Here is a 24,094-nt window from a genome sequence, read left to right as displayed (position 1 = left end):
ACGGATATGAAATTGACACCATTTTAATAATTAAATCATTAAACCAGCTCAAAATTTTACTTGTACGGAGAATTTGGATGATTTAGCGCTAATTTTATTCCTTACTAATTTAAACTTAGAAACATAGTAGTAAAAATAGAATCAAGTCTTTTCATGTAAAATTAAAATGTAAAACATAAAATTATTTTTAAATAAATTAAAATTATTTTGATAAAAGCAATTCCCATATAAGTAATCCTCACCATAGTAAAAATTTAGATCAATTTAATACTTAAAATTATTAAAAATGGGATAACTTCATGCATATCATTAGTCAACTATTAATTAGTTTGACTAACGAAGATATTAAATTAGGATAGGCTAGTCTAGGAGATTGAAATCATCTAGTAATGGGCATTGGTGAGTTCCTGCTGTCACCCATATCTTGAGTTCATGTTTATCACATGACATCTACTATTATTGCAACTGTCTCCCATCACCCATGATGCAATAATTATTCTCAACATGTAATCGATGATAACCCCTTTTTGTCATATCTTATAATTAATTAGTATAGTAGTTGTTTACCAGCTTGTTAGTCACATATACCATCATGGATTTTATTCATGCAGTTGATGGAGGCTGGAATTAACTAAACACTTATCTCTTATCTACATGTGCTCATGAATGACTACTTACGTGGTGTCCACCTTAAAGGCTTATTCATCAAGAATTTTACTTTGTAAACCACCAAATCTATATAAATTTTATCTAATGTGTTCTTTTAAGCACCCAAAAGTTTTTTTTTAATAATCCATAACTTTTCCCCACAATTGCTAAAGAAATTAGTATGTATGATTGTTATTCTTGTTTTGCTTGCTTGGGTTGTGTAGGAGGAAAAAAATAAAATAAAATAGACTTCAATTCGAGGCATGCGAGTGAGCCACTAGTGGGGAATGTTAGATTTGTATAGGGTCCTTAATTACAACTTACCGATTATAAATCATACTTTTGTTATTATAAAGCATGGTGATGCACTATCAAGCATATGTTAATATAGTAGAATATATATACCTTGAACCATTAATCTTTCGTACTTGTTTGGCGCTTAAACAAGCCACTAATGTTGACTAAACAATGTATTGCCAAAAGATTGTAAATAACAAACCAATCACAAAGAACACTAAATATATCTCCTAAAAACTGTAAGGATTGGAGTTTATTCAAATCTTTCATTCATGTCTATGAACAAATAATAAGAATACGCTGAACTTTTCCTCTAGTTACCAACAGTGGGAGATATATGCCAATTTTTCAGGATATAAATGGTCAAGATTAACACTTTATAGATTGAAGGGTTGTCTATCATATGAACACACCTCTCTTGTTGCGTTATATACTTCAGTTTTGGTACATAAATACCATATATACGAATGTCAAAAAACTCATTTTAGTAGTTTTTAATATTATTACACCAAACGCTTTATAAACTTTTTATAAGTAAAGTTTTAAAAAATATTCATAAAATTAATCTTAACCTAAAACTTAAGTTCTGAGTTAAATCAAACCAAAACAAACACTTAAGATAAAACTGTTGAGCTAATTTGCTGATATTAATTAAGTTTTGATAATTAACAAAAAGAGTATTTTTAAATATATTAATTATAGTACCAAATTATTTTTGATTAATTTATAAAATATTTAGACATAGTACATGTATTACCAAAATTATTATTTTTTATTAAAATTATTTTTAAGTAATTTTAAAATGCATAAAAAATATATATAAAAAACTATATATATTTTTAAAATGCTTCAATGAATAGTTAATAGCAAACAGTGAACTGTGAAAGTATCCAACCATTGTAAACAGTGATCCGATCGTTGTGAATAATGATTTTTTGAAAATACCCATAAATGCTCCCAAACTCATTTCTAACAAAATTCACTGCATATATCGTACGTCCAAAACACCCACAAGCTCCCAAACACTCTCAACCAAAAATTCAAGCAATCCGAGACTCTCAAAACTACATTACACATCCACCGAAGAGCCACAAGACAAGAGGAGAAAAAGAGATCACAAAGCCAAATCTAAATATTTATTTATTTGTCTTATATATTGCTCTTAATTGTTTATTTATTTTTGTCCAAGTGTGGACAAATATTTGTATTCACATAAACTTTTTATTGTGGATTATATTGGTTTCTTATAATTGTTAAATCTATGTGTATCTAGTTTTCAAGATAAGATAAGAAGAAAACATTAGTGTTGGTGATTGTCTAGAACTCGTTATAATCTAGGAATGTATCTACACTATTTAGCGACGGAATTGTGACGGTTTGTAATTTCTGGATTAACTCATTTCCGTCCATTAGCCTTATCTTGATCATCCTTGAGTTGTATTTATAGACTTCCCAAAAGCTTTGCCTAAAATTAGTCATTTGTGATCGTTGGGATTTGAAAAACTAGCTATTGGAAGCTTTTTGCAAAAAAAGATAATCAACAGAAGATAATGGATAGTCGACAGAATTAAGTAACAAAACAAGACATAGTCGACAAAACCATACCCATAGTCGACAGATCAAAAAATATGAGGAAAATATATACCATCATACACATAGATAGTCGACAGAGCAATTTTGGTAGTCAACAGAACCAACACAATAGTCGACAGAACAAGATATAGTCGACATAAGCTTGGGCATAGTCAACAGAAGCTTAACACATAGTCGACAAATGCCAAGTATAGTCGACAGGGCATAAACACATAGTCGATTATTCACTTTAGAAAAATTTAACACTAAACTGATAAGAAAATAGGATTTTGGTTTTAGAACAAACTCAGAATTTAGCAATATTACTACCTCCAAAATACATACTTCTTATTTCATGAAAAATTTATTTTATCACCAATGGATATTAGATATCAAAATACCGGGAGATAGTTTTTCAAAATGAACACACTTTCAAAAACATGTTCTAGTTGGTCTTTTGCCTTAGAATTATTTTGACCAATGATTTCAAGGCTAAAAAAAAAAAACCTTAGGAGATTCTTTTAAATCTTTAATACTTGTTTTTGAAAATTTCCATATGTATAAGAATGAAATTAACTTGGATTTCATTTGAATAAAATAGAACTTGATGTTGAAATTGATATATGTTGAAAACCATAGCCTTGACTCATGACTTAGAGATTAAGCCAATATATGCTTTTCATCATCAAAACTAATATATAAAAATCAAACAACAACAACCATGAGTCAAAAATGCTTATGACATGATGTAGGTGGTACAATGCTTTGGTTCGGAGTGTTTTTATATGGAAAAAATAGTTCATCAAAAACTACATCGCGGGATATAAAAAAATTTCTACTTGAGGGATGAAAGCACTTGTATCCTTTATGTTTATCACTATATCCCACAAATATGCAAAGAACAGTTTTTGGATCAAACTTGTGTTGCCGTGTATCCCATGTGTAAGGAAAATATTTGGAACCAAAGACAAAAAGTGAAGTGTAATCAGGATAAATGCCATGAAGTGTAAAATATGAAGTTTCATAGTTAAGAGCAGATGAAGGAAAACAATTTATTAGGTAGATAGCAGTGGGAAAGGCTTCTACCCATAAAACAGAGGAGCACCACTATGAAATAACATGGTCATTCCGAGTTCTCATATTATCCTATGTCGCCTTTCAACCATACCTGTTTGCTTTGGAGTCACTACAAGAGATTTGAGTTTTTCCGGCGGTTAAAAAACCGCCGGAAAAAGTAAAAAAACCGCCGGTAAAATTTTTACCGACGGTAATTATTCTGCCGGAAATACCTCCGTCGGAAAATATTACCGGCGGTTTTTAACCGCCGGGAAAAAAATTTACCGACGGTTTTGTTGAACCGCCGGTAAAAATAAGAATTCCCAGCGGTTTTAGAAATCCGCCGGCAAAGTTTTAATTTTGCCGGCGGTTTAAAAATCGCCGGTAATGATATTTTACCGGCGGTTTAAAACCGCCAGTAAAATTAAAACTTTGCCGGCGGTATAAAACCGCCGGTAAAATATCATTACCGGCGGTTGAAAACCGCCGGCAAAGGTTTTTCCTTTGCCAGCGGTTTAAAACCGCCGGTAATTCTATTCCAAAAACGTTATTACCGGCGGTTTTTAAACCGCCGGTAATACTAAAATTTTTTTTTTGCCACCCATACACTGTACATTAATAAAATGCAAAACCTGTATAACAAAAAACTACTAACAATTTTAAAAGATTCACCCACTACACAATAAGTATAACAATTGTATATAATAAATCTATTTAAATACCATTACAATTTTAAAAGATCGATCTTATCTCGTCTCATTACACAATACCATTTTTATACATACAAATCAACCCTAAACTAAAACATGTCCAAGTGACCTCAGATAACTATTTATTACACCACCATGCTGCTCCAACCAAAATTGTATATCATATTTTTTCGATCTGCATTGAAAAACAATAGATTTATAAGTATGGACATTAACTATGAAATTGCATAAAACATGATCAAAATTGCATAACTATATATAAAAACACTTACATCTGAGACCCTCCATGGTATCGTAGTTTTACTGTTATTAGCATCCCTCAAAACACGCATCCCAGAAAATTGTCGAGGCAATGGATATAAAGGCTTAAGCACTTTCTGAATACTAATTTCAACAAATTCATTACCTAGCTCTACTCCCCCTACAGACTTGGTTGGATCAATGGACACAATAATTGCCTCAGCAATAATGTGGCGAGGTATTCGTCTATTCATCAAGTGAACAAATTCACTAATCTGATCATACAGAATAATAAGAATTACTTATATAATATCATGAGTATCCATGAGAACAAAGCAAGGTTCAGTTTTGATTTTTCCAATTGAAAACAAAAACTAAACACAAAATTTGAAAACTTAAACTAAAAATGGATACAGTTTTGTGTAACACAGAAATAAACACAATAATAATGGGATAAACATTGCATATTATACAAAATTTGTAAAACAGTAACGGCAAAGTCATGTTGTTATTGCTGTTTCAAAAAGAACATAAATTTCAAACTTACAATGGGCTGTTGGCAATAGTATATTGATATAAACTTCAATTTCACAACTATAAATCATTCTGTTAATTAAACTGTTTCTTCCATGTTAACCCCACGTGAATTCAAGATAAATTTCAAACTCACATCTCTCTATATATATCCATCCCATTATAACATAACCTATATATACATACACGTATATGGCATTACCATTTGCAGGCTTGGAGCCTAAGTCTTCCAATTTCATCTCCTCCCAGGCGCTATCATGCACTTCTGCCACCTTCTTTTCCTTCCAACTCTTCACTGCCTTTTCTATTTTATGTGTGGAAGAAACTTCCAAAGAAACCCATATATATATATATATACATATATCCACTTGATTTTTATGTCCCTTAATTCAATAATATATATATACACAAGGCACACATATATTTTTATTCAAACAGCAGCTGACTACATACAGCTAGCTTTCCTGGCAATTCGAAAGAAGAAAACAAGCAGAAAATGTTCAGATCATGATGCGTTATATGTATAAAGTCATGTATTCAATCAATTAGTAGGTCAGATTTTAAGGGTTGTGCATCCACATGCAGCCAGGAAACTGCACCATACAAATTAAGAATCTTATACTATATAGGAATAAAATCATGTAAGGTTGGAGAGAAGAGATAGGCAGATGGGATAAACATGACTTTGTTTTCTTTTTAGAGGGTTTTGACAACTGCTTATGAAAGGAAGCTTTTGTTTGTCATTTCTATGGTAAAATCATTTATAGACAATGATATATATAGAGAGAGAGAGAGAGACAGACCGAGAAAGAGAAAGAGAGATCCATTGACTTATTTCTGGATCTTGTGGGCCAATTGGAGTGCCAAACATGTAGGTACTTTGGCTCGGGATCTCTGGCCGAAACCAACAAGTTGGAAGGATTGAGATCGGGTCTCTAGCTGCTTGTAGCTAGTAAGTTGCAGCAAGTAGCCTAGTAGTGTTGAATGACTGGAAAGTAAATGGAAGTGCATGTGAAAATCAATTTTGTATATGATTTTGGTTGCCCCCCCTACCATTTACTGTGTTGGCCTATTATGATTGCCTCATTTTGTCATGTTGTAATGCTCGTCACTAGTGAACAATTGGATGGACCACCAGATGCGATGCTTTTTACTGAAAAAACATGGCAGCTCGGTGGTCAAATTCAAATTTGCTCTCCTAGTATATTCATGGGTACATTTAAAATATGTACGAGGAACAGCATATTTATATGGAGGGAATTCTTATTTTATCCACGTACAGAGGAAGCGTGCAACACCTAAATTAGATGCCAATTGCTAGGAGGAATAAAAAATGTAACTAATATGCAATATGCTCTTTTCAGACACTGTTGCACTGGATATGAATGATGTGGTGTCTATTTGAGCTATACTAGCTGTAGTTGAACTACAGCTAGATAAGAAGTATCCTTTTTCTTTAATTTTCAATCTTGTTCGCAAATAGATCACAAGACAATTGCCAATTTCTTATTATCCCAAGCAGTCAAATCATTTTGCTAAAAAAGAAAAGTGCAAAACATAAACAGCATCACATTAATGGGACAAAAAGAGTTTTGAGTATATGAATAAGTCTAAAACTAAAAAGTGTTTTGAGATAAAATGCAGAAAACTAAAAGTGTGTTCTTCAGCCCCTCCAAACAAACCAAAACGAAAGTGAAATCCAATTGCCAAATAAACAAATCAAAATTACCAAATTTCCACAAGCACAGATTATCAAAGCATGATTAAAGTTAATGGGTTTTAATAGTGGCAGGCTTGGTTTTTGCAAGGAATTGGGCAAGATCAATAGTGCATTTGATTTTGAAGTATATTAACTATTTGATAGCGAATTACCTCTAAATGATGATCACATTCTGGTATCGATAATCCAGCGCATTCAGCTTCGGGTGATGGTGTGCTTGCATGTGTGGCAGAAGCACTAGCATATGAAGATGGCTATATTTCAAAATAGTTTAGTTAATATATATAGTAAACATGTAATTTTAAATCAAATGCACTAATGAACGACATACCTGTCTCGGTTGTGGTGTATTGTCTGGAGCTGGTGGTATATGTCCCATTGCCTCAAGTATTGCACGAACTTGCATTTGAACTTGACTTTGGATTTGAACTTGAAATTTTTCTTCTAGCTCGGCAGTAATTTGTGCACGCATTTGGTCATATTGCTCTTGAGGCACTTGATACTGTTGTCTTTGTCTAACCTTAGTTGGGCATGTTCCAAGTCCTCCCATCCTTACCCTGCCATGCCCATCTTTGCCTAGTATTTGAGTAAAGACATCCTCTACCGAATCTGGGGTTTGTTCATCTGTGGGTATTTGTGACAACCTTTCATCCATTTGTTCCTCAAGAAACATTTCACAAGTTAGTTACATCAGTCGACAAGTAAAAGAAACAAAATATATCTACAACTTTCAAATTTTAAAAATACATACGATTATATATGAAGATGTAGAGTCTACTATCTCTCCGCTCTTTTTGGTGTGTGTCTTTCTAAAGAGCTTGATTCTATCTGGCTCATCTCCACTTTCAATAGTCATCTAAAAACATATATAAGATATGAAATATATTAAATGTTTAAAGTTTAGGCATTACTAATTAAATTATCAATAAATATATATAACTAATATCCATTCTATTCTTACCTGGTGTCTAACCTGAGGATGTGATCGCCTACCGCTGGTGTGACCCATCTTTTGCTTATCTCGATTGGCACGATTTGTCACACTACGTTCCTACTTGTAATATGATATTAGAACTAGGCATAGAGAATCCATCTGATATATCCACCCATACATAAATCATACATACCTGTGCTTGCTCACATCCCCAATACTCCACAAGAACCTTCCACTGTTCTGGGTCCACCCCAGGCGGTATTTTTGACAGGCGAGCCTTATCTGTCTCATGACAATCATAATGCCTCTTCAAGGTGGCTTTGTATTCTCTCCACTTCTTGGAAGCATGTTGCAAGCAAATTGATCTCCATGTTGTGGGTACATCAGTGTTATCCTACAATGATATCCTTATTAGAGTATAAAAGTTTAGAGTCAAATAACTAAGAATCAGAGAGACGTTATTTACTCACCAAGACCTCTTGCCAGATGCGCTCCTTATATGGTTCCATCCCCGGTGATCTCCAATCAGTAAATGTAAGGGGAGCAATATTCCTTACCATCACACCTAGTTGGGTTTCCAACTTAGTTGCCATCTCCCCAACTGGTTGTCCTTGAGCATCAAATTCAATATGAATCTTTTCCTTTCCCCACTTTGAAATTTGTCTTGATATTCCTCTTCCTTTCTTGGCAGTAGATGACATAGAGCTTGTACCTGCTAAAACATAATACCACAATAAATTCAGATTGAATTAGGAAAGAATAATAATTTTTGGTATTTACCTTGCTGACTATGTGAGTTTTGGGGGTTGGATTGTGAGTGGATCAAGTCCTCTTCGGGATGATGTAGATGTGGCGGGACTGGGTTTGGGTTTGGATGATGGGATGGAACTGATTGTGAATCATCGTGGTGTGAATCTATACTACGTGACATGGATCCAAATGGCCAACGAGTCTGCCTCTTAGGTGCCATCAATGTAATTGCCTATTATTGATTTGAATGTAAAAACAATCTGTTAGCATATCAATTTAGGTTAAACAAAAATAACAAATCAAAACATAAAAAGCTAAAAACATAAACATATATACATACCACATCATTAAATATTATGCAAGGAAGACATATACATGCCACTTCAATATTAGAAATCATTATCATCACTGTGTGCAGTATAAGGAATGGAATTGTCGTCATCATCTGATATATCGACTAGCATACCATCCTCATCAGATTCTCCAGAAGAGTAGTCTTCATCAGATTCTCCTAACTCTGCATGTAAGGACTGATCATTGTTGATTTCAACATGATTACTAATTAAAGCATCTTCCTCGTCACAGCTCCCTACCACATTTCTTTTACCCATGTTATACAAATCTCTAGGTGTCATCTTCATGACAACATACCATTCTTCATCAAGAGGATCAGCCACATACCACACTTGTGATGCTTGAGTTGCAAGTATAAAAGGTTCGTCTGTTGGTTTATTCTCTTGATACATTAAACAATTAAAATTTACAGTTATGAAATTCAAACTGTCAACCTTCATCCCTCTATTATTGTCAACCCAATCACACTTAAACAAAACAAATTTGAATTCGTTAGAGTATCGTATCTCAACAACATCTGTTAGGACTCCATAAAAGGTAACATCACCACTGATAGGACGTTTATCTTTTGAACTAGCATAACTTTCAGTATTTGCATTTAATAATACTCCACTGTTTTGAGTCATTCTTCTCCTTTCTCGACGCCTCGTGTGGAATTTGAATCCATTTACGATGTACCCAGAATACTTCCATGCCCATGAGTGAGGCCCAGCAGCTAATGTTTTCACTTCATTGGGTACATTGTGACCACTTACTTGCAATTCATAAACCTGTTTTGTAACATGTTTATAATTCATTACGCAAATAAATATATGCAAATTCTAAAATGAGTAGATATGGATGTTTAGGGTGTGGTGGCAGCATGTTAAGACTTACATGTTTTTGAAACCATGATGGGAAGTTTTCATGGTGTTTTTGTGTAATTTCACGATTGCTAGCACATCTTCTTTCCAATCTAATGGATTGTAAGTGTGTCCTGCATTGTATGCAAATGATAAGAATTATGAAATTAAAGTACACATTTTTTTTTATTATGAAATAAAATTGATTAACCAGATTAAGTTATAATAATCTTACTCTCGATAAGATGAAATTGTACTACAATTTGCTAGCACATAACGATGGGCTTGTTGCAATGAAATCTCATCCAATGTGACTAATTTCCCCTTTTTTGGGATAGGTTGACCATGTGCACCCTCATAATTTCGAACCGGCCTATTAAACTTTGTTTCCACATCATCCAAATACCTTGCACAAAAAGTCAAACACTCTTCTGCCAAGTAACCTTCAGCAATAGATCCTTCTGGATGACTTCTAGTCCTTACATACTTTTTCAATGTCAATAAGAACCTACATGATAAGTTACATTATCAAGTAAATTCACAATATTTACTTAAAAACGAACAAACAAATTCACAAATTAAAAAAATCATGGCTTAATATACCTCTCGACTGGATACATCCACCGAAACATTACCGGTCCCGCAATTTGGACTTCGTCAGGCAGGTGAACAACTAAATGCTCCATTATATTGAAGAAGCTCGGTAGAAATATTTTCTCGAGGTGACAAAGCACCAATATAATGCGTGACCTCAATTGGTTACACTCGTCAACTGTAATGTTTTTAGAACACAACTGTTTAAAGTAATTGCATAATTCAATCAAAGTTTTACTGACATACTTTCTCTTGAACACCCTCCTAATTGCCAATGGAAGCAAATGTTGCATCAAAACATGATTGTCATGGCTCTTAAGTCCACTCATTGTGTGTTCTTTGAGTTGGACACGACGTGATATGTTTGATGAGAATCCATCGGGTGATTTTATACTTTTCAATACTTTCAAAAATATATGTTTTTGTTCTCGATTCAACGTGAAAGATGTAGGAGGTAAATACTTCTTCCCACTTAAACGATCTTCAGGATGCAACTTTTTTCTTATCCCTAGTTCTTTCAAATCAAGACGTGCTTTCAAGTTGTCCTTTGATTTACCTGAAACATTTAATAACGTCCAAATTATGTTGTCACAAACATTTTTCTCAATGTGCATGACGTCGAGATTATGTCGGATCAAATTGTCTTGCCAATATGGAAGCTCAAAGAATATACTATGTTTTTTCCAACCACCCATTCCTCTCCCAACACTAGCGCCAGAATTCTCACGGTTTCCATACATCTTCTTAACAAATTCAACATCTTTGAATACATCGTAGCCAGATAACTGAGGAGGAGCAACACGGTTTTCAATAGTCTCATCAAAATTCTTCTTGTCTAACCGAAAATGATGACTCATGTCCTCCAAGAATCTACGGTGACCCATATAACAAAACTTACCACCATGTTTTAACCATTTGGACTCTGTCTCTTTCATGCAACAAGGACAAGCAACTCTTCCTCGAGTACTCCATCCAGATAAATTAGCATACGCAGGAAAATCATTAATCGTCCACAACAATGTTGCATGCATGTGAAACATTTCTTTTCTTGAAGCATCATAAGTTTCTATCCCTTCGTTCCATAATTCTTGTAACTCTTGAATCAACGGTTGCAGAAACACATCAATATTGTCTCCTGGTGCACGAGGTCCATCAATCAATAAAGACAAGATGATGTAAGGTTGTTTCATACATAACCAAGGCGGTAGATTATATGGCATTAACACAACTGGCCAAATGCTATAGCTAATGGTCATTGTTCGAAACGGATTAAACCCATCAGAAGCCAACCCAAGTCTAACATTGCGACTATCTTCAGCGAATTTTGGATGTTGTTCATCAAAAGATTGCCAAGCTAATGAATCAGCAGGGTGCCTCATTATACCATCATTTGTTCTACCTTCTTCATGCCACCTCATTAACGATGCTGTTTTGTTAGACATAAACAATCTTTGCAGTCTCGAAATCAAAGGAAAGTGTCGTACTTGTTTAGAAGCGACTTTTTTCATCTTCGTTATATCGTCGTCCACGTGCACCTCGTATTCTTTATACCTTGACTCTCCACAAAAAGTACATATATCCAACTTTGATGCATCTTTCCAAAAGAGCATACAATTGTTAGGGCATGCATCGTACTTATAGTACTTAAAACCTAAATCCTCACTCAATTTCTTAGCCTCCCGATACGATCGTGGCAATGACACTCCTTCTGGAAATGCCTCATTCAACAACTCAAGCAACATATCAAATATTTTATCCGACAACCCACCCAATACCTTCAAGTGTTGTAAACGAACAATAAATGATAATGTCGTGAAGTTCTTACAACCAGGCCATAACTCTGTTTCTGCCTTCTCCAACAATTCATAGAATCTCGTAGCTTCTTCACTACTTCCAGCATTGTTTATGGGAACTCCATGTGCATCATGTATCATTCCCACCATATCATCTCCAATATTACATTCCTGATCTTGAAATTCTTCTCGACTATGACGAGGCACATATAACTCTCCATGAACCGTCCATATTATGTAATTAGTGTCAAACCCATTCAAAATGAGATGTTCCTCCACAACATCTCGTTTATGAAAATATCTGTTAACACATTTAATACACGGACAATATATGCTTGCCCCAGGAGACTTATGTCTATAGGCAAACTGAATAAACTCCTGAATTCCTTGTTCGTATCGATGATCTATCCTGTTTGATATGTTAATCCAACTCTTATTCAGCTCCATTAAAATAATTTATATATCAAACCTGCTAAAAATAAGGATTCAAAGATTGAATTATGCAACTTTTATAAGAATAATATATTTGAAAATTAAACTATTATTTAAAAAATAAAAAAATGTTTAAAAAAAATACTTTATTGACATGACAGACCCCCCCCCCCCCCACTTTTGAGATATCCTATCCGTGAGCCACCAAATCAAGAGCCAAACAAGGCCTAAAACATGCATGAGCCACCGAATCAAGGCCTAATTAGGAAATTTGCGAAGAGTGATTATGGGACCCAATAATATCTTTCCAGGAATATATAGGAAAGGCATTATTGAAATAGAGGCAGTGCCCTCAATCAAAAAAATCCCCACTGAAAGGAAGAGGAGGTCTCCCTCCCTGCTGACTAATAATTAAGAACCTATATATATAGTTAAGGTAATTGAAATCTATATATATAGTCTTTTATTTAAGAATCAACCTAATGGTGACGATGGTTTTTGCTCCAAGGCAGCTGTGAGGATGAGATAGGATTAGGAAGCCGCCTTTCATTTTTTACTAAATTACACTTAGCCCTCAAATTTTGGTACACCTTCTGAGAATTCCTCACCTTTCAAAATAATATTACCTTCCCTTACTATTTAAGAGTTCTGCAAAATTACCTTTTGATATTAGCTTTTAAGTTAAATGAAGTTTTACAAAATCTTATGAATTTTTAAACATTTATTCGATCGAGTCGAATGGGATATCAATTTGGTAATGCATATAATTTTCAAAGATCATTCACTTTCATCTTGCTCAAAATGCTCTAACTCAAATAAATTAGAGTTACATGTGCATTTCAAAATAATAATTTTTCAGCTCCATTAGTGCGCATTCATTAATGTTGCTGAAAAAAAAAATTAATTGGGCCTTTTGACTGCCATTTTTAGGGTTTGACAATGCCCGAATAAGAAACTACTGCAAACGTATATCATAGCATATCATAGCATCACCACTAACTGGTAAAACAAAATCAAAGCACAAAGCAGAAGCATATCATAGCATCACCACTAACTGGTAAAACAAAATCAAAGCACAAAGCACAATCAAATCATAACATAGATGATGCTACTGATCTGGAACGGAGAAACAGAGGATCTGGGATAACACGCAAGATTCATACGTATAGAGATACATTATACACAAGCTGGAGACAAACCTGATCAAGGAAGAACAACTATCGCGGAGCAATCGAACTGTAATTTACCCCAATTCCAATCACCACTTCTCTGGTTGCATGTGCGACTGATCAGTGAGCGAGGGAGGGCGAGGCCGAGGGCGATAGCGCCTGAGAGTGAGCAAGGGAGGGCGAGGCCGACTGAGAGTGAGCGAGGGAGGGCGAGGCCGACTGAGAGTGAGCGAGGGAAGGCGAGCCGAGGCGAGCGAGCGAGGGAGGGCGAGGCGAGGCGAGCGAGAGAGCGAGGGAAGGCGAGGCGAGCGAGGGTGATCGAGGGAGGCAGCGAGGCGCGAGGGTGATCGAGGGAGGCAGCGAGGCGTGAGGGTGATCGAAGGAGAGAACCGGTTAGGGTTTGCAGGGGGGGGATTTTGGAAGAAATCGAAGGGGTTAAGGACGGGATTATATAGATACTATCCCCGGCGGTTTTAAAACCGCCGGTGAAGGGAAAACATAACCGGCGGTTTAAAAACCGCCGGTTATGGTCAAAATCACCGGCGGTTTTATAAAACCGCCGGAGATGTGTATGCTATAACCGGCGGTTTTATAAACCGCCGGTCATGTTGACTCCATAACCGGCGGTTTTATAAACCGCCGGTAATGATAACGTTTTACCGGCGGTTTTTAAAACCGCCGGTAATGGTGATGTTTTCCCGACAATTCATAAAACCGCCGGGAAAACTTCGCCGCCAATACCACTTTTCCTTGTAGTGAGTGTATGGACATGATACCTGATATATAATTCCAGTGGAGAGGAAGTGAGATGATAACTTGGAGTTTATGAATTCTCCTCCTCCATTCGAGTGAAAAATCTTGATCTTTTTGTTAAATTGTCTGTTGACATATTGTTCAAAGGCTAAATAAGGACTTACAAAGTCAAATTTATGTTGTAAAGGAACGATACAAGTATACTTAAAAAATCATCAGCTAAACATGCATAATATTTGAATTTTCCAATAGATAAAATAGGAGCAGGTCCCCACAAATCACAATGAATTTTTTCAAAAATGCTAGAGCTTAAATGTTTAGAAGTAGAAAAAGGTAATCTACTAAGCTTCCCTAATTGGCAACTATCAAAAATATGTTTGGTTGTTATACTGCCAATAACATCAATCAACCCTTTATTTTTTAAAAATTGTAAAGCAGAGGATTGGGGATGTCCTAAGCGTTAGTGCCAAACATCTGTAGGGCCGAATTTGAAACAATGAGAAAAATAGAGTTTCGGCAAGTTAGGAAGAACATAAAGATCACCCTTGCGCCTCCCTGTGATCACTGGTTGTTATGTATGTCATTTTTTTACACAAAAATCAATATTAGTGAATTCACAATTAATTGGAAATTGTGTTGTTAGTTAACTTACATAGAGCAGATTTTTTTTTAAGTGAGGGACTAGTAAGACATCATAAAGTGGTAAGACTTTATTCTTTTGCTCGATGCTAGAATCTCTAATACCAAAAATTGGTAGAGAAGATCCATCACCAATAAGAACCGAATCTGAACTAGAATAGCGTCGAATATTAGTTAACATACCTTGCTTACCTGTCATGTGGTTTGAGGCTCCTGTGTCTAAGGTCCATTCCGTTTTAGCAATTGTGTTGTCCAAGGTAAGTGCTTCCAGAGCTTCTGGTATGTCATTTGTTGTGTTGGTCTTTTGGGCACCCACCAACATATTTTGGCAATATGTCCTACCATGCCACAGTATTGACATTTTTCTTCACGATAGAGATCTCTTTCAACAGGTGTCATACGTCGTTCTTCAGGTGGGGGAGGTTGTCTTTTTGAGTGCTCAACGTTGGGCTAGGGGAGTAGCCACGATTTTGGTCCTTTGGTTGTTGTGCCTGAAATCCTCTTCCTATTGAAGTGAATTTTTGCTTGTTGCCATTGACGCTCTTTCATCCTTGCATGGTTTGAGAACCAATTTCATCTTTGATCAAGGCTTTGAAATTGTGAGACAAGCTCAGAGTATGATGGTCTTGGTGGTTTGAGCATGGTAGTAGTAAAAGTTTCATATTGAGGACCAAGACTAGTGAGAAGACAAAATACATTTTCTTTGTCTGGGACTAGTTTTCCAATTGCTGCAAGACTGTCGCATAGGCCTTTGAAGGTCTGAATATGTTCTCCAATTGTTTTGTCATCTTCCTTTCGAACATATGTTACTCGTTGCTTGAGTGTGAATTCTCGTTCTTGTGAATCTTCTACGTAGGCATTTTTTAGTGCTTCCTAAACATTATTTGTTGTATCTAAGCCCACGACGATGCCAAGTGTTTCTTCAAAGAGTGTTCCAATTATTCACCCTCGAATAAGGCGATTTGCCTTTCTCCATGCAACGTATGCTTCAGTTATTCTTGGTGCAGAAGTTTCTGCATTTGGGGTTTCATTGGAATCTGGTATTGTGTATTTAGGTGGGGCAGGATCTTTATTAGTATGGTGACTGAGCACTTCTTGGCTTTCTGTAAGGGCGAAGGCTTGTTCACGCCACAATGGATAATTTGTGGGGCTGAGTTTGAGAGTAACAAAATTTCCAACGTTGAGTGAGAGTGAAGTCATGGTTAATTGGAGGCAATTTGAGCTCACCGAGATGCTGGGTTGTGTTGTGTTCATTGTTGCTCTGATACCAAAAAGAGAAATTGAAAAAAGAAAAAGGATGGAATGAATAAGTTCACTTTTTGTATTCATGAACACAACAACATTACACATTTGCTGTAACGCCCCGTTTTCTCGAGCGCGTTATAACTTGGGACAATTATGGGATAATAAATTTTTTTCTTCAAAAAACTAAAAGCTAAATCATATCATTCCTCATATCTATCCCAAAATTTCCATTCATTTATCTCAAAAGAGAATCATCATACACATCTATTGCGGAAGCTAGAATCGAACCTGATATCTTAACATTGATCATAAATCAATTCTTACATTCTCATTAACCATAAATAAGGTTATACATCATCATTCCTCAAAATGTTTAGAATTCAAAGTAGCAGAACTTAAATACATGGGCTACATTACATACATTCCACTCATTATGCACTTTACTAAGTGCCATTTCATGCCTCATTCATCCTCGTTTCTGTTACAATCTCCATCTGGAACGTTTGAATATTCTAGGGGTAAAGCCCAAGTTTGATGATAAATCATCTAAGTAATGGAACAATAAACATATTTCGTGCATGAATGCAAAATGAAAAATGTCATTTCCATATCATTTTGGTTTGAGTAGACCGCACCCAATTGTTGCTTCCCATTTTTACAGCCTCCTTACTAGGCCATGGTGTATAGGTGCACCCTTGGTAGAGCAGCGGTGCCAATCCATAATCCCAAACTCTTATACGATGCATGATCAATAATAACATCGTGTATATATGTACATTTCATCATAGCATGTAAATGCAATCTACATGATATATTCACATCAAGATAGGACAACATGATAAAATCATTTACTTAAAATCAAGTTTTTGGGTGGAAGCACTTACAAATCAAGCATTTTCCATAAAACTAAATCCAGTTGGAAAGTACCACTTACCTTCTCAAGCTTATTGGGCTACCTCGATATTCGCTTCTTGCCTCAAAATTCGTGTATTGCATCGAAATTTGTGCATAGTCTCGATTTGCGTGCCAATCTCAAAATTTGCACAAGTCACTTCAACTTTAACCTCAAAGTATCATAATCACCATATTTGATTAAATAAGTATTAAAACATATTTTTCTATAATTTTTTGTATTTTCTTTATTTTTCTCTCTATTTGTTCATATTTTTCCTCAATAAATCTCAACTAAATATTTCTCAAATATTTCACTATGACAATTCATAAAATAATGTTTCTGAATTTCTGAACTTTTCTGGAGAATTTTACTTGCCTTAACTTAACCTCTCAATTTTTCTCAGTATGCGTGCTATATCCTCGAAACGCGTGCCCGAACAATTTTTTTCTTACCAAAATTTTTGAAATATTAATAAATATCCACTTCCTATTTTTCGAGATTTTTTTGAGAATTTTTCTCTAATTTTTTTCTATTTTTCTTCCATTTCTTTTTCTTTTTTTTTTCCTTTTCTTTTCTTTTCTTTTTTTCCTTTATTCCTCCTATTTCTTCTTCCTCTCGCCTGCAACTCCTGCGCGCGAACCAACTTTAGCCCGTCGCCGCCTGCCTCGCTTCCGCTGTCGCTGCTTGACATCGGCCAGCCCAACTGCTACCACCATCGCGGCCATCAACCGGTCGTGCAACTGTTGCCTGTGGCCATGGCTGCACTGGCTACTGCAATAGCAGCTTCGCGGCTGCCATGGCAGCGTCTTCGGCCGCTTCGGCTACTACCCCGCCACCATCGGCGACTCCAGCTTTTGCTTTGTGTCGGCTTGCATCACCCGAGCTGCCATGGCCGACTTCGACCCAAGCTCTCATGAGCTCTCTCGCTTTCTCTCATCTGATCTCTCTCTCTCTTTCTCTCTCGATCTCCTTCTCTCTCTCGGCCATGCTCAGCCTAAGCTCCCTTTCTCAATTTTTCTTCCATTTCCTTTCCTTCTCTCGGCCAAGACTACTGCCAATTTATAGGCAGTGACGACTTGAGCTCCACGCAAAAATGTATATATATATCACATCACATTATCAGTCGATCAAATTCTCTACAAAAATTCTTCCAAAATCTTCTCAAGTCTCGCTTCCAACTTCTCCAATTTGCCGCAGAGTATGGCATGGAAGAGACAGAGGCATGGCCTCCATGAACGCGCACAGACGAACAGCTACATATATAAAACTTTATATATTATACTATACTAACAACAAATTATACATTTAAACCTCAAATTTTATCCCAAATTCATTGAAATAATTCTCTAATTGCAAAAATATCCTCAAACACTGAATTAATTTACAGTCCGATATTGAAAATTCAAAATTAATAATTCAAAACTTAGTTGAAAATGACGATTTCACCCCAGTATCCTCACCGGGCTATCGTTTCATCTCGAAATCACTGAAGGGTTGCTCATTACGAAAAATTGGAGCCCCCTTAGGTTTCCGTTGACTTTTAAGAAGTCCCCTAGAATAATTCGATTTTGCAGCCTAAATGGCAGCTGCGTTTTAGTTGTACCAAAAATCGTTCCTGATCCGATTTTTTTCAATACCATAATCCTATCTCGAAACACTCATCAATGTCGTATCATTTTTCTTAGACATCTAAGCTCCAAGACACTCCCTACAGTCGATTCGGTGACTTAATTTATCATTAAACTGATCTTTTAGTATTTCAAACTTATCGAAATTACGTGGTAATTTCACGAAAATATGGGTTCTTACATTTGCTAAGGACCATATCCTCTATTTAAACAAAAACTGGGATAACAAAATTACATCAAATCTGAAAACGGGTTACATAAAACCTCATAACGAGAAGTATAAAGTCCGAGATATGCTCTGCGAGGATACTTCAAGATGTGCTCTGTTTTGAATCCAAGATTTTCTCAATCTGTTTGTTGAGATTTCCTTAACCAGCCGAACTACCATTTCGGGTTGAAGTTGTTGCCATTGACACTCTTTCATCCTTCAACGTCTCTCTACTATTGCAGCATAAATTATGGGAGTTTTCAACCTTATCACTCTGATAGTTATGTTCAACCTTATCACTCCTTTGAGTCCCACAATTCACGCTCAGGTACTAGGTTGTGCCAATATCTAGTTGGTTGAAAATTTAGTTATGGATGATTTCAATTATGGAAAGTGACCAATAAAACTTACAACTATATATTGGATAAATTCCTTTTATGTTTTCAACTTCATACAACTAATAAGTTTTAAGAGATTAGGAGTATGTGCTTTATATAAAGATCTATTATTATTTTTCCTTTTGCATTTATAATTGTTTTGTTTGTTTTGTGATAGAAGAAAAATTTCTCATTCAAAGATATACTTTATGCGACTGTCTACCACTATCATTATTGATGTCTAATTATTATTATTAAGTTTTAAATTATTTTTGTCTTGCTTCTGTAGAATCTATTTCAAAAAAACAAGTTCATGGAAAAACAAGAGGAATTGGTGTTCAAAAAATTGTGAAATCATCGGGGAAGATGGTTATTAATATTCCCACAGGTAAATGAAGGCCAATTATTGTTGAACAGTCATGCAAATTATAAAACGAATTGGGTGTAATTGCTAGGAATTTTATGGCATGTTCGATCAAATGGAAGGAAGTTACGAAAGAAGAAAAACATGATGCTTTTACTAAATGTGCGATAAGATTATATATTTTTAAAATATTTTTTTCTTATTTTTTTCATTCTTTGATTATCTTGACTTTTAATTTGAATATTTTTTGTTTTGTTGTTGTTTGTGTTGAATTAATTAAATGAGAGATTTGAAATCAATTTGAAAGATGATTATGTTAAAGATAATTGTGAGGATCTATTGAAAAATAAGAGTAGGTAATGGTGTTACCACCTCAAACGAAAGTTTTTGAAGCACAAAATGAGGAGGCAAGACTAAATCTCCTACAAGAATCTGGTTTGAACGCACAGAATTATCAACGCCTATCTGAAATGTGGATAGATCCTAAACATAAGGTATAAATTAAGTAAAATCAATTTATACATTGTTCAATTTGTCTAACTACATTTATATTTGTTTTATTGTATGTAATTATTTCATGATTGGTGTGTAATTTGCTAGGTAAAAGTTTTGAGTTGAATAATTAAATTTGAAAATTTGTTTAATAATATTATATTAATTTAATATAGTATATTTGTATCTCTTCAAAATAATAGCATAAGAATTTTTTTTATATTGTAGAAACGTTGTGAGATTGACAAAAATAATCGATCAAAGTTAAAGTACAATCATGTAATAGGCTCAAAAGCTTTTGTAGTAACTCGATTTGAAATTGTAAGTCAATTCAATTTGTTATTTTTTGTTTTATTATTATGTATGAATATTGTATCTTGTTTAATTATTAAGACATGCAAATATGGTAGGCTGAGAAAATGAATAATGGTGTGTGTTGTGCCATAGAAAAAATGGGGGAAAAATTTGAGAAATGAAAGAATTTTTCGGCTCGCCGTGAAGTCGTGAGCCACTAGCCGCAAGGCGGCTATATTATAGCCGTAAGGGCCAGTCGTTGGGCTGCCTAACGGCAAGCGCTGGCTGCAAGGCCGAGCTGCCTCGCGGCAGCCTTGCCGCGAGGGCAAGCAGCCTTGCCGCTAGATCAAACTACCTCGCAGCAACCTTAGCCACGAGGTAGTAGCTTGCCGCGAGGTCCAACTACCTCGCGACAAGCGCTAGTCGCGAGGGCAAGCTGCCTCGCGGCAGCCTTGCCGCGAGGTCCGGGCTACCTCGCGGTAGGCAGCCGCGAGCCTTCTCGAGGTAGCTCCATGGCAACCTCCTCCTTTTGGTTTTGATCCATTCAATAGCCGCCACGTGTTAGTACCCGCCATCCTTGAGAATTGTACCATATAAATACCTAGCTACAGGACATTAAGTGAGACTTCCAACTTCAGTAAAATCTGGACACTTTGAATGCACTTTTACTATTTTCGTGAATAGTCATTGGGATCCGAGACTAACTTTGTCATTGGAGGGTCTTCGTGGGGAAGATTCCCGCGAGCCTTCTAACCCATTTTTTGAGCACTAACAGGGCCAAATCCTTGCGGCTAACCTAACGGCGAAGGAAAAGTCTTGCGGCGAACCTAGCGGCAAAGGAAAAATCTTGTGGCGAAACTTGTGGCAAGACCTTGTGGCGAAACTAGTGGCAAAAGCTAGTGGCGAGAGCTAGTAGCAAGACCTTGTGGCGAAACTAGTGGCAAAAGCTAATGGCGAGAGCTAGTGGCAAGACCTTGTGGCGAAGCTAGTGGCAAAAGCTAATGGCGAGAGCTAGTGGCAAAAGCTAGTGGTAAGAGCTAATGGCGAGAGCTAATGGCAAGACCTTGTGGCGAAGCTAGTGGCAAGAGCTAGTGGCGAGAGCTAGTGACAAAAGCTAGTGGTGAGAGCTAGTGGCAAGACCTTGTGGCGAAGTTAGTGGCAAAAGCTAATGGCGAGAGCTAATGGCAAGACCTTGTGGCTAAGCTAGTGGCAAAAGCTAGTGGCAAGAGCTAGTGGTAAATCCTTGCGGCGAGCATCCTAACGGCAATCTCCCTTGAGACGACATCTTTCACGACAACCTAACCTCACTCGACAACAAGCTTGAGTTGACCCCACATCACAAATTTTAATTGTTATATTTTGGAAAAAACAATTTGGCGCTGTTTGTGGGAAACGCAACAAAAAGCCAATCTTAACACAAGATGCCGAGAGGGACAAGATTAGCGAATTGGGTGAACCCGCTTGACCCCACCCAAAGGGGTGCTCGTACCAGGACAGGAGCCACGAAAGGCCCCCACCTGGCATACTCTGTAGTACCAGAATTTTCAGTAGATCACCCTAACAACGAAGTGCATTCCGGTAACTTCCTGGTGCTCGAATGCAACCATACCACCGGGCCGGGGGGCATGGAGCATTCAAAGCAAGGAGAAGCACACATAGTTGGATTGAGGAGATAAGCGACAGGACGAGAGGAACAAATCCCCCATGTAGCGCCCGCTAGTCGGGAACAACACTCTTATGGAAACCTCGTGGGGACTTCAAGAATAGTTTCACCCACGGTCTTACTCTCAGATTATGAACTATTGCGGAAGAATTTTGAGGAGCTGAAGAAACAGAATAACAAACTAAAAATGTCCAATGAGGAGAATATGAGAAGACTACAGGAAGTCACTGCTTTGTTACGTGAACTAATGCCGGGCATTCACATTCTCGATATGGGACAAATCGATACGATAACAGAACATCAAAGATCCCAAGATGACCCTCCAAGGGCCCCTCGGTAAGGGACAAGAATCAGAACTCCAAGGCTGAATAATCAAGTCCCGGAAGTAACGGACTCTAGAAGGAAAAATAGCATGAGGGCAAGAAAAGCTCCCACGTATAGAGAGACAGTAGAAAACACCTACTCGGGAGTGTCTTATGACCCATCTCTTTGCCAAAATGAAAGGAAACAGGAAACACTCAGCGTGTCTGACATTAAATACCTCATAGAAGTGGTGCTAGAACAGAAGCAGGTAATGATGATACCAAAGGTAACTCCCTCGAAAGGATTCCCTCTATCTGAAGAACTCCAAAGGCGACCAGTGCAACCAGGGTTCGAACTGCTGCACCTTTCGATATACTCAGGAAGGGAAGACCCCGAGAAGCATTTACAACATTTTGTCGCAGCAGCCGTGCTACATGAATGGAATGAGGTCACGAGGTGCAGGGCTTTCCCATTCTCCCTAACAGGACAAGCTCAATAGTGGTTCATCGAATTACCAGCAGGACATACACGATCATTCGAATAATTGAAGAAAGAATTCTTAAATGCATTCTCTGTCTATCTCCCGAAGAAGAAGAATGCAATATATCTAATGAGCTTATAGCAGAAGCCGAATGAATCCCTGAAGCAATACATCGAGTGATTCAGAGCCACGATGCAGGAAGTGAGGGATCTCCCAGTCGGGTTAGCGGTGTCAGCCCTACTAAATGGAACTACATACGCCCTACTTAGAAGATCCTTAGCTTTCTCCGAGCTAAATTCTGTGACTGAGTTGTTCGACCGAGCAGAACAATTTGTCACCCAAATGGAGATTTTGGATGCAGGGGAAGGTAATAGAAGAGGAAGGGAAACCCAACTCGAAGTGCCTTACAAAATCCAGAAGATGATAGACCCCAACAGGTGCACACTATCGACACCACAAAGCAAGGTGATAGGAAAAGCTTGGAACACCGTACACCTCGAGAGGTATTTCCCGGCTTTAACCCTAGGGGAAGGGACGAAGCATGAGACGTAGAGTCAAGCCTGTCATTAGAAGTGTTACTCGACCCAGTTAAAGGCCGGAATTGTCTTTAATTTTCCATTGTAATAACATCCCCCGATAAATAAAAGAATATATCCCATGTATTCCCGTGGAATAGGCAAAACTATAAGCCGAACCACCTAAAATCTTCATGAGCCCGGATTATTTGTATGTGTCATGCAGGTATGGCGGCTCAAGCACAGCTCGCTTCTAATAGGTCAAGTCGCCTAACGGCAATCTAGTGTCGATGACCACGGGTTGGCCCGGGATTACCAGAACATCTGATGCCTATGCTTGCAGACTTACCCGAATCCCTCGTTTGAGTTCGGTGCTATGCCTTTTTGGCTAGACCCGACTCCTTGGTTGATTTAGTGCCTAGGTCTCCCGGCAAACTCGGATGTCTGGTAGGAATCCCGTGCTGGACCACTGGCCAAACCCAGATTCCCTAAGGTAGACTGGCCCTAGGAAGGCAGAAAAGAAATGAAGTGATCACCTGATAGCTCTAGCATAAGACCGCTCCCGAAGGTCAAGTCACCTAGTGGCAATTTG

General features: G+C 37.0%; 2 protein-coding genes across 3 annotated transcripts; both read right to left on the bottom strand.

The window, feature by feature from the left end:
• Positions 1 to 4,326: 4,326 nt before the first annotated feature.
• On the bottom strand, positions 4,327 to 8,686 carry LOC127789208 (uncharacterized). 2 transcript variants are annotated; one of them, XM_052318028.1, is made up of 9 exons: positions 8,492 to 8,686; positions 8,182 to 8,423; positions 7,905 to 8,105; positions 7,739 to 7,828; positions 7,529 to 7,633; positions 7,109 to 7,438; positions 6,930 to 7,031; positions 4,556 to 4,798; positions 4,368 to 4,458 (listed from the first exon to the last, which is right to left on the bottom strand). In XM_052318028.1, the coding sequence occupies exons 1-9, from the start codon at positions 8,679 to 8,681 to the stop codon at positions 4,444 to 4,446; spliced, it is 1,518 nt and encodes a 505-aa protein (XP_052173988.1). In that variant the 5' UTR covers positions 8,682 to 8,686; the 3' UTR covers positions 4,368 to 4,443. The 2 variants fall into 2 exon arrangements, with proteins under 2 accessions (XP_052173989.1, XP_052173988.1); XM_052318029.1 differs by lacking the exon at positions 4,556 to 4,798 and having other exon boundaries at positions 4,327 to 4,458.
• Positions 8,687 to 8,850: 164 nt separating this feature from the next.
• LOC127788070 (uncharacterized) lies at positions 8,851 to 12,491 on the bottom strand. The gene is made up of 5 exons (XM_052316189.1): positions 10,261 to 12,491; positions 10,064 to 10,165; positions 9,692 to 9,791; positions 9,487 to 9,585; positions 8,851 to 9,282 (listed from the first exon to the last, which is right to left on the bottom strand). Exons 1-5 carry the CDS (start codon positions 12,489 to 12,491, stop codon positions 8,851 to 8,853), a joined length of 2,964 nt encoding a protein of 987 aa, XP_052172149.1.
• Positions 12,492 to 24,094: the final 11,603 nt, after the last annotated feature.

This window comes from Diospyros lotus, chromosome 13 (genome assembly GCF_014633365.1).
Source record: "Diospyros lotus cultivar Yz01 chromosome 13, ASM1463336v1, whole genome shotgun sequence".
In the NCBI taxonomy this organism is placed as follows: Eukaryota; Viridiplantae; Streptophyta; class Magnoliopsida; order Ericales; family Ebenaceae; genus Diospyros; species Diospyros lotus.
The sequence above is the reverse complement of the archived record's forward strand: the minus strand, read 5'-3'. Positions and strand labels throughout refer to the sequence as shown.

Excerpts from the sequence above, each read along its gene's own strand:
- LOC127789208 (XM_052318028.1), bottom strand. The coding sequence starts at position 8,681 with ATGGCACCTAAGAGGCAGACTCGTTGGCCATTTGGATCCATGTCACGT. Across the intron at positions 7,829-7,904 it reads GGGGATGTGAGCAAGCACAG|GAACGTAGTGTGACAAATCG; the intron begins GTATGTATGATT and ends TATTACAAGTAG. Across the intron at positions 7,634-7,738 it reads ATCCTCAGGTTAGACACCAG|ATGACTATTGAAAGTGGAGA; the intron begins GTAAGAATAGAA and ends ATATGTTTTTAG.
- LOC127788070 (XM_052316189.1), bottom strand. The coding sequence starts at position 12,491 with ATGGAGCTGAATAAGAGTTGGATTAACATATCAAACAGGATAGATCAT. Across the intron at positions 9,586-9,691 it reads CATCATGGTTTCAAAAACAT|GTTTATGAATTGCAAGTAAG; the intron begins GTAAGTCTTAAC and ends GTTACAAAACAG. Across the intron at positions 9,283-9,486 it reads GGAAGTATTCTGGGTACATC|TGTGATTGGGTTGACAATAA; the intron begins GTAAATGGATTC and ends GTTTTGTTTAAG.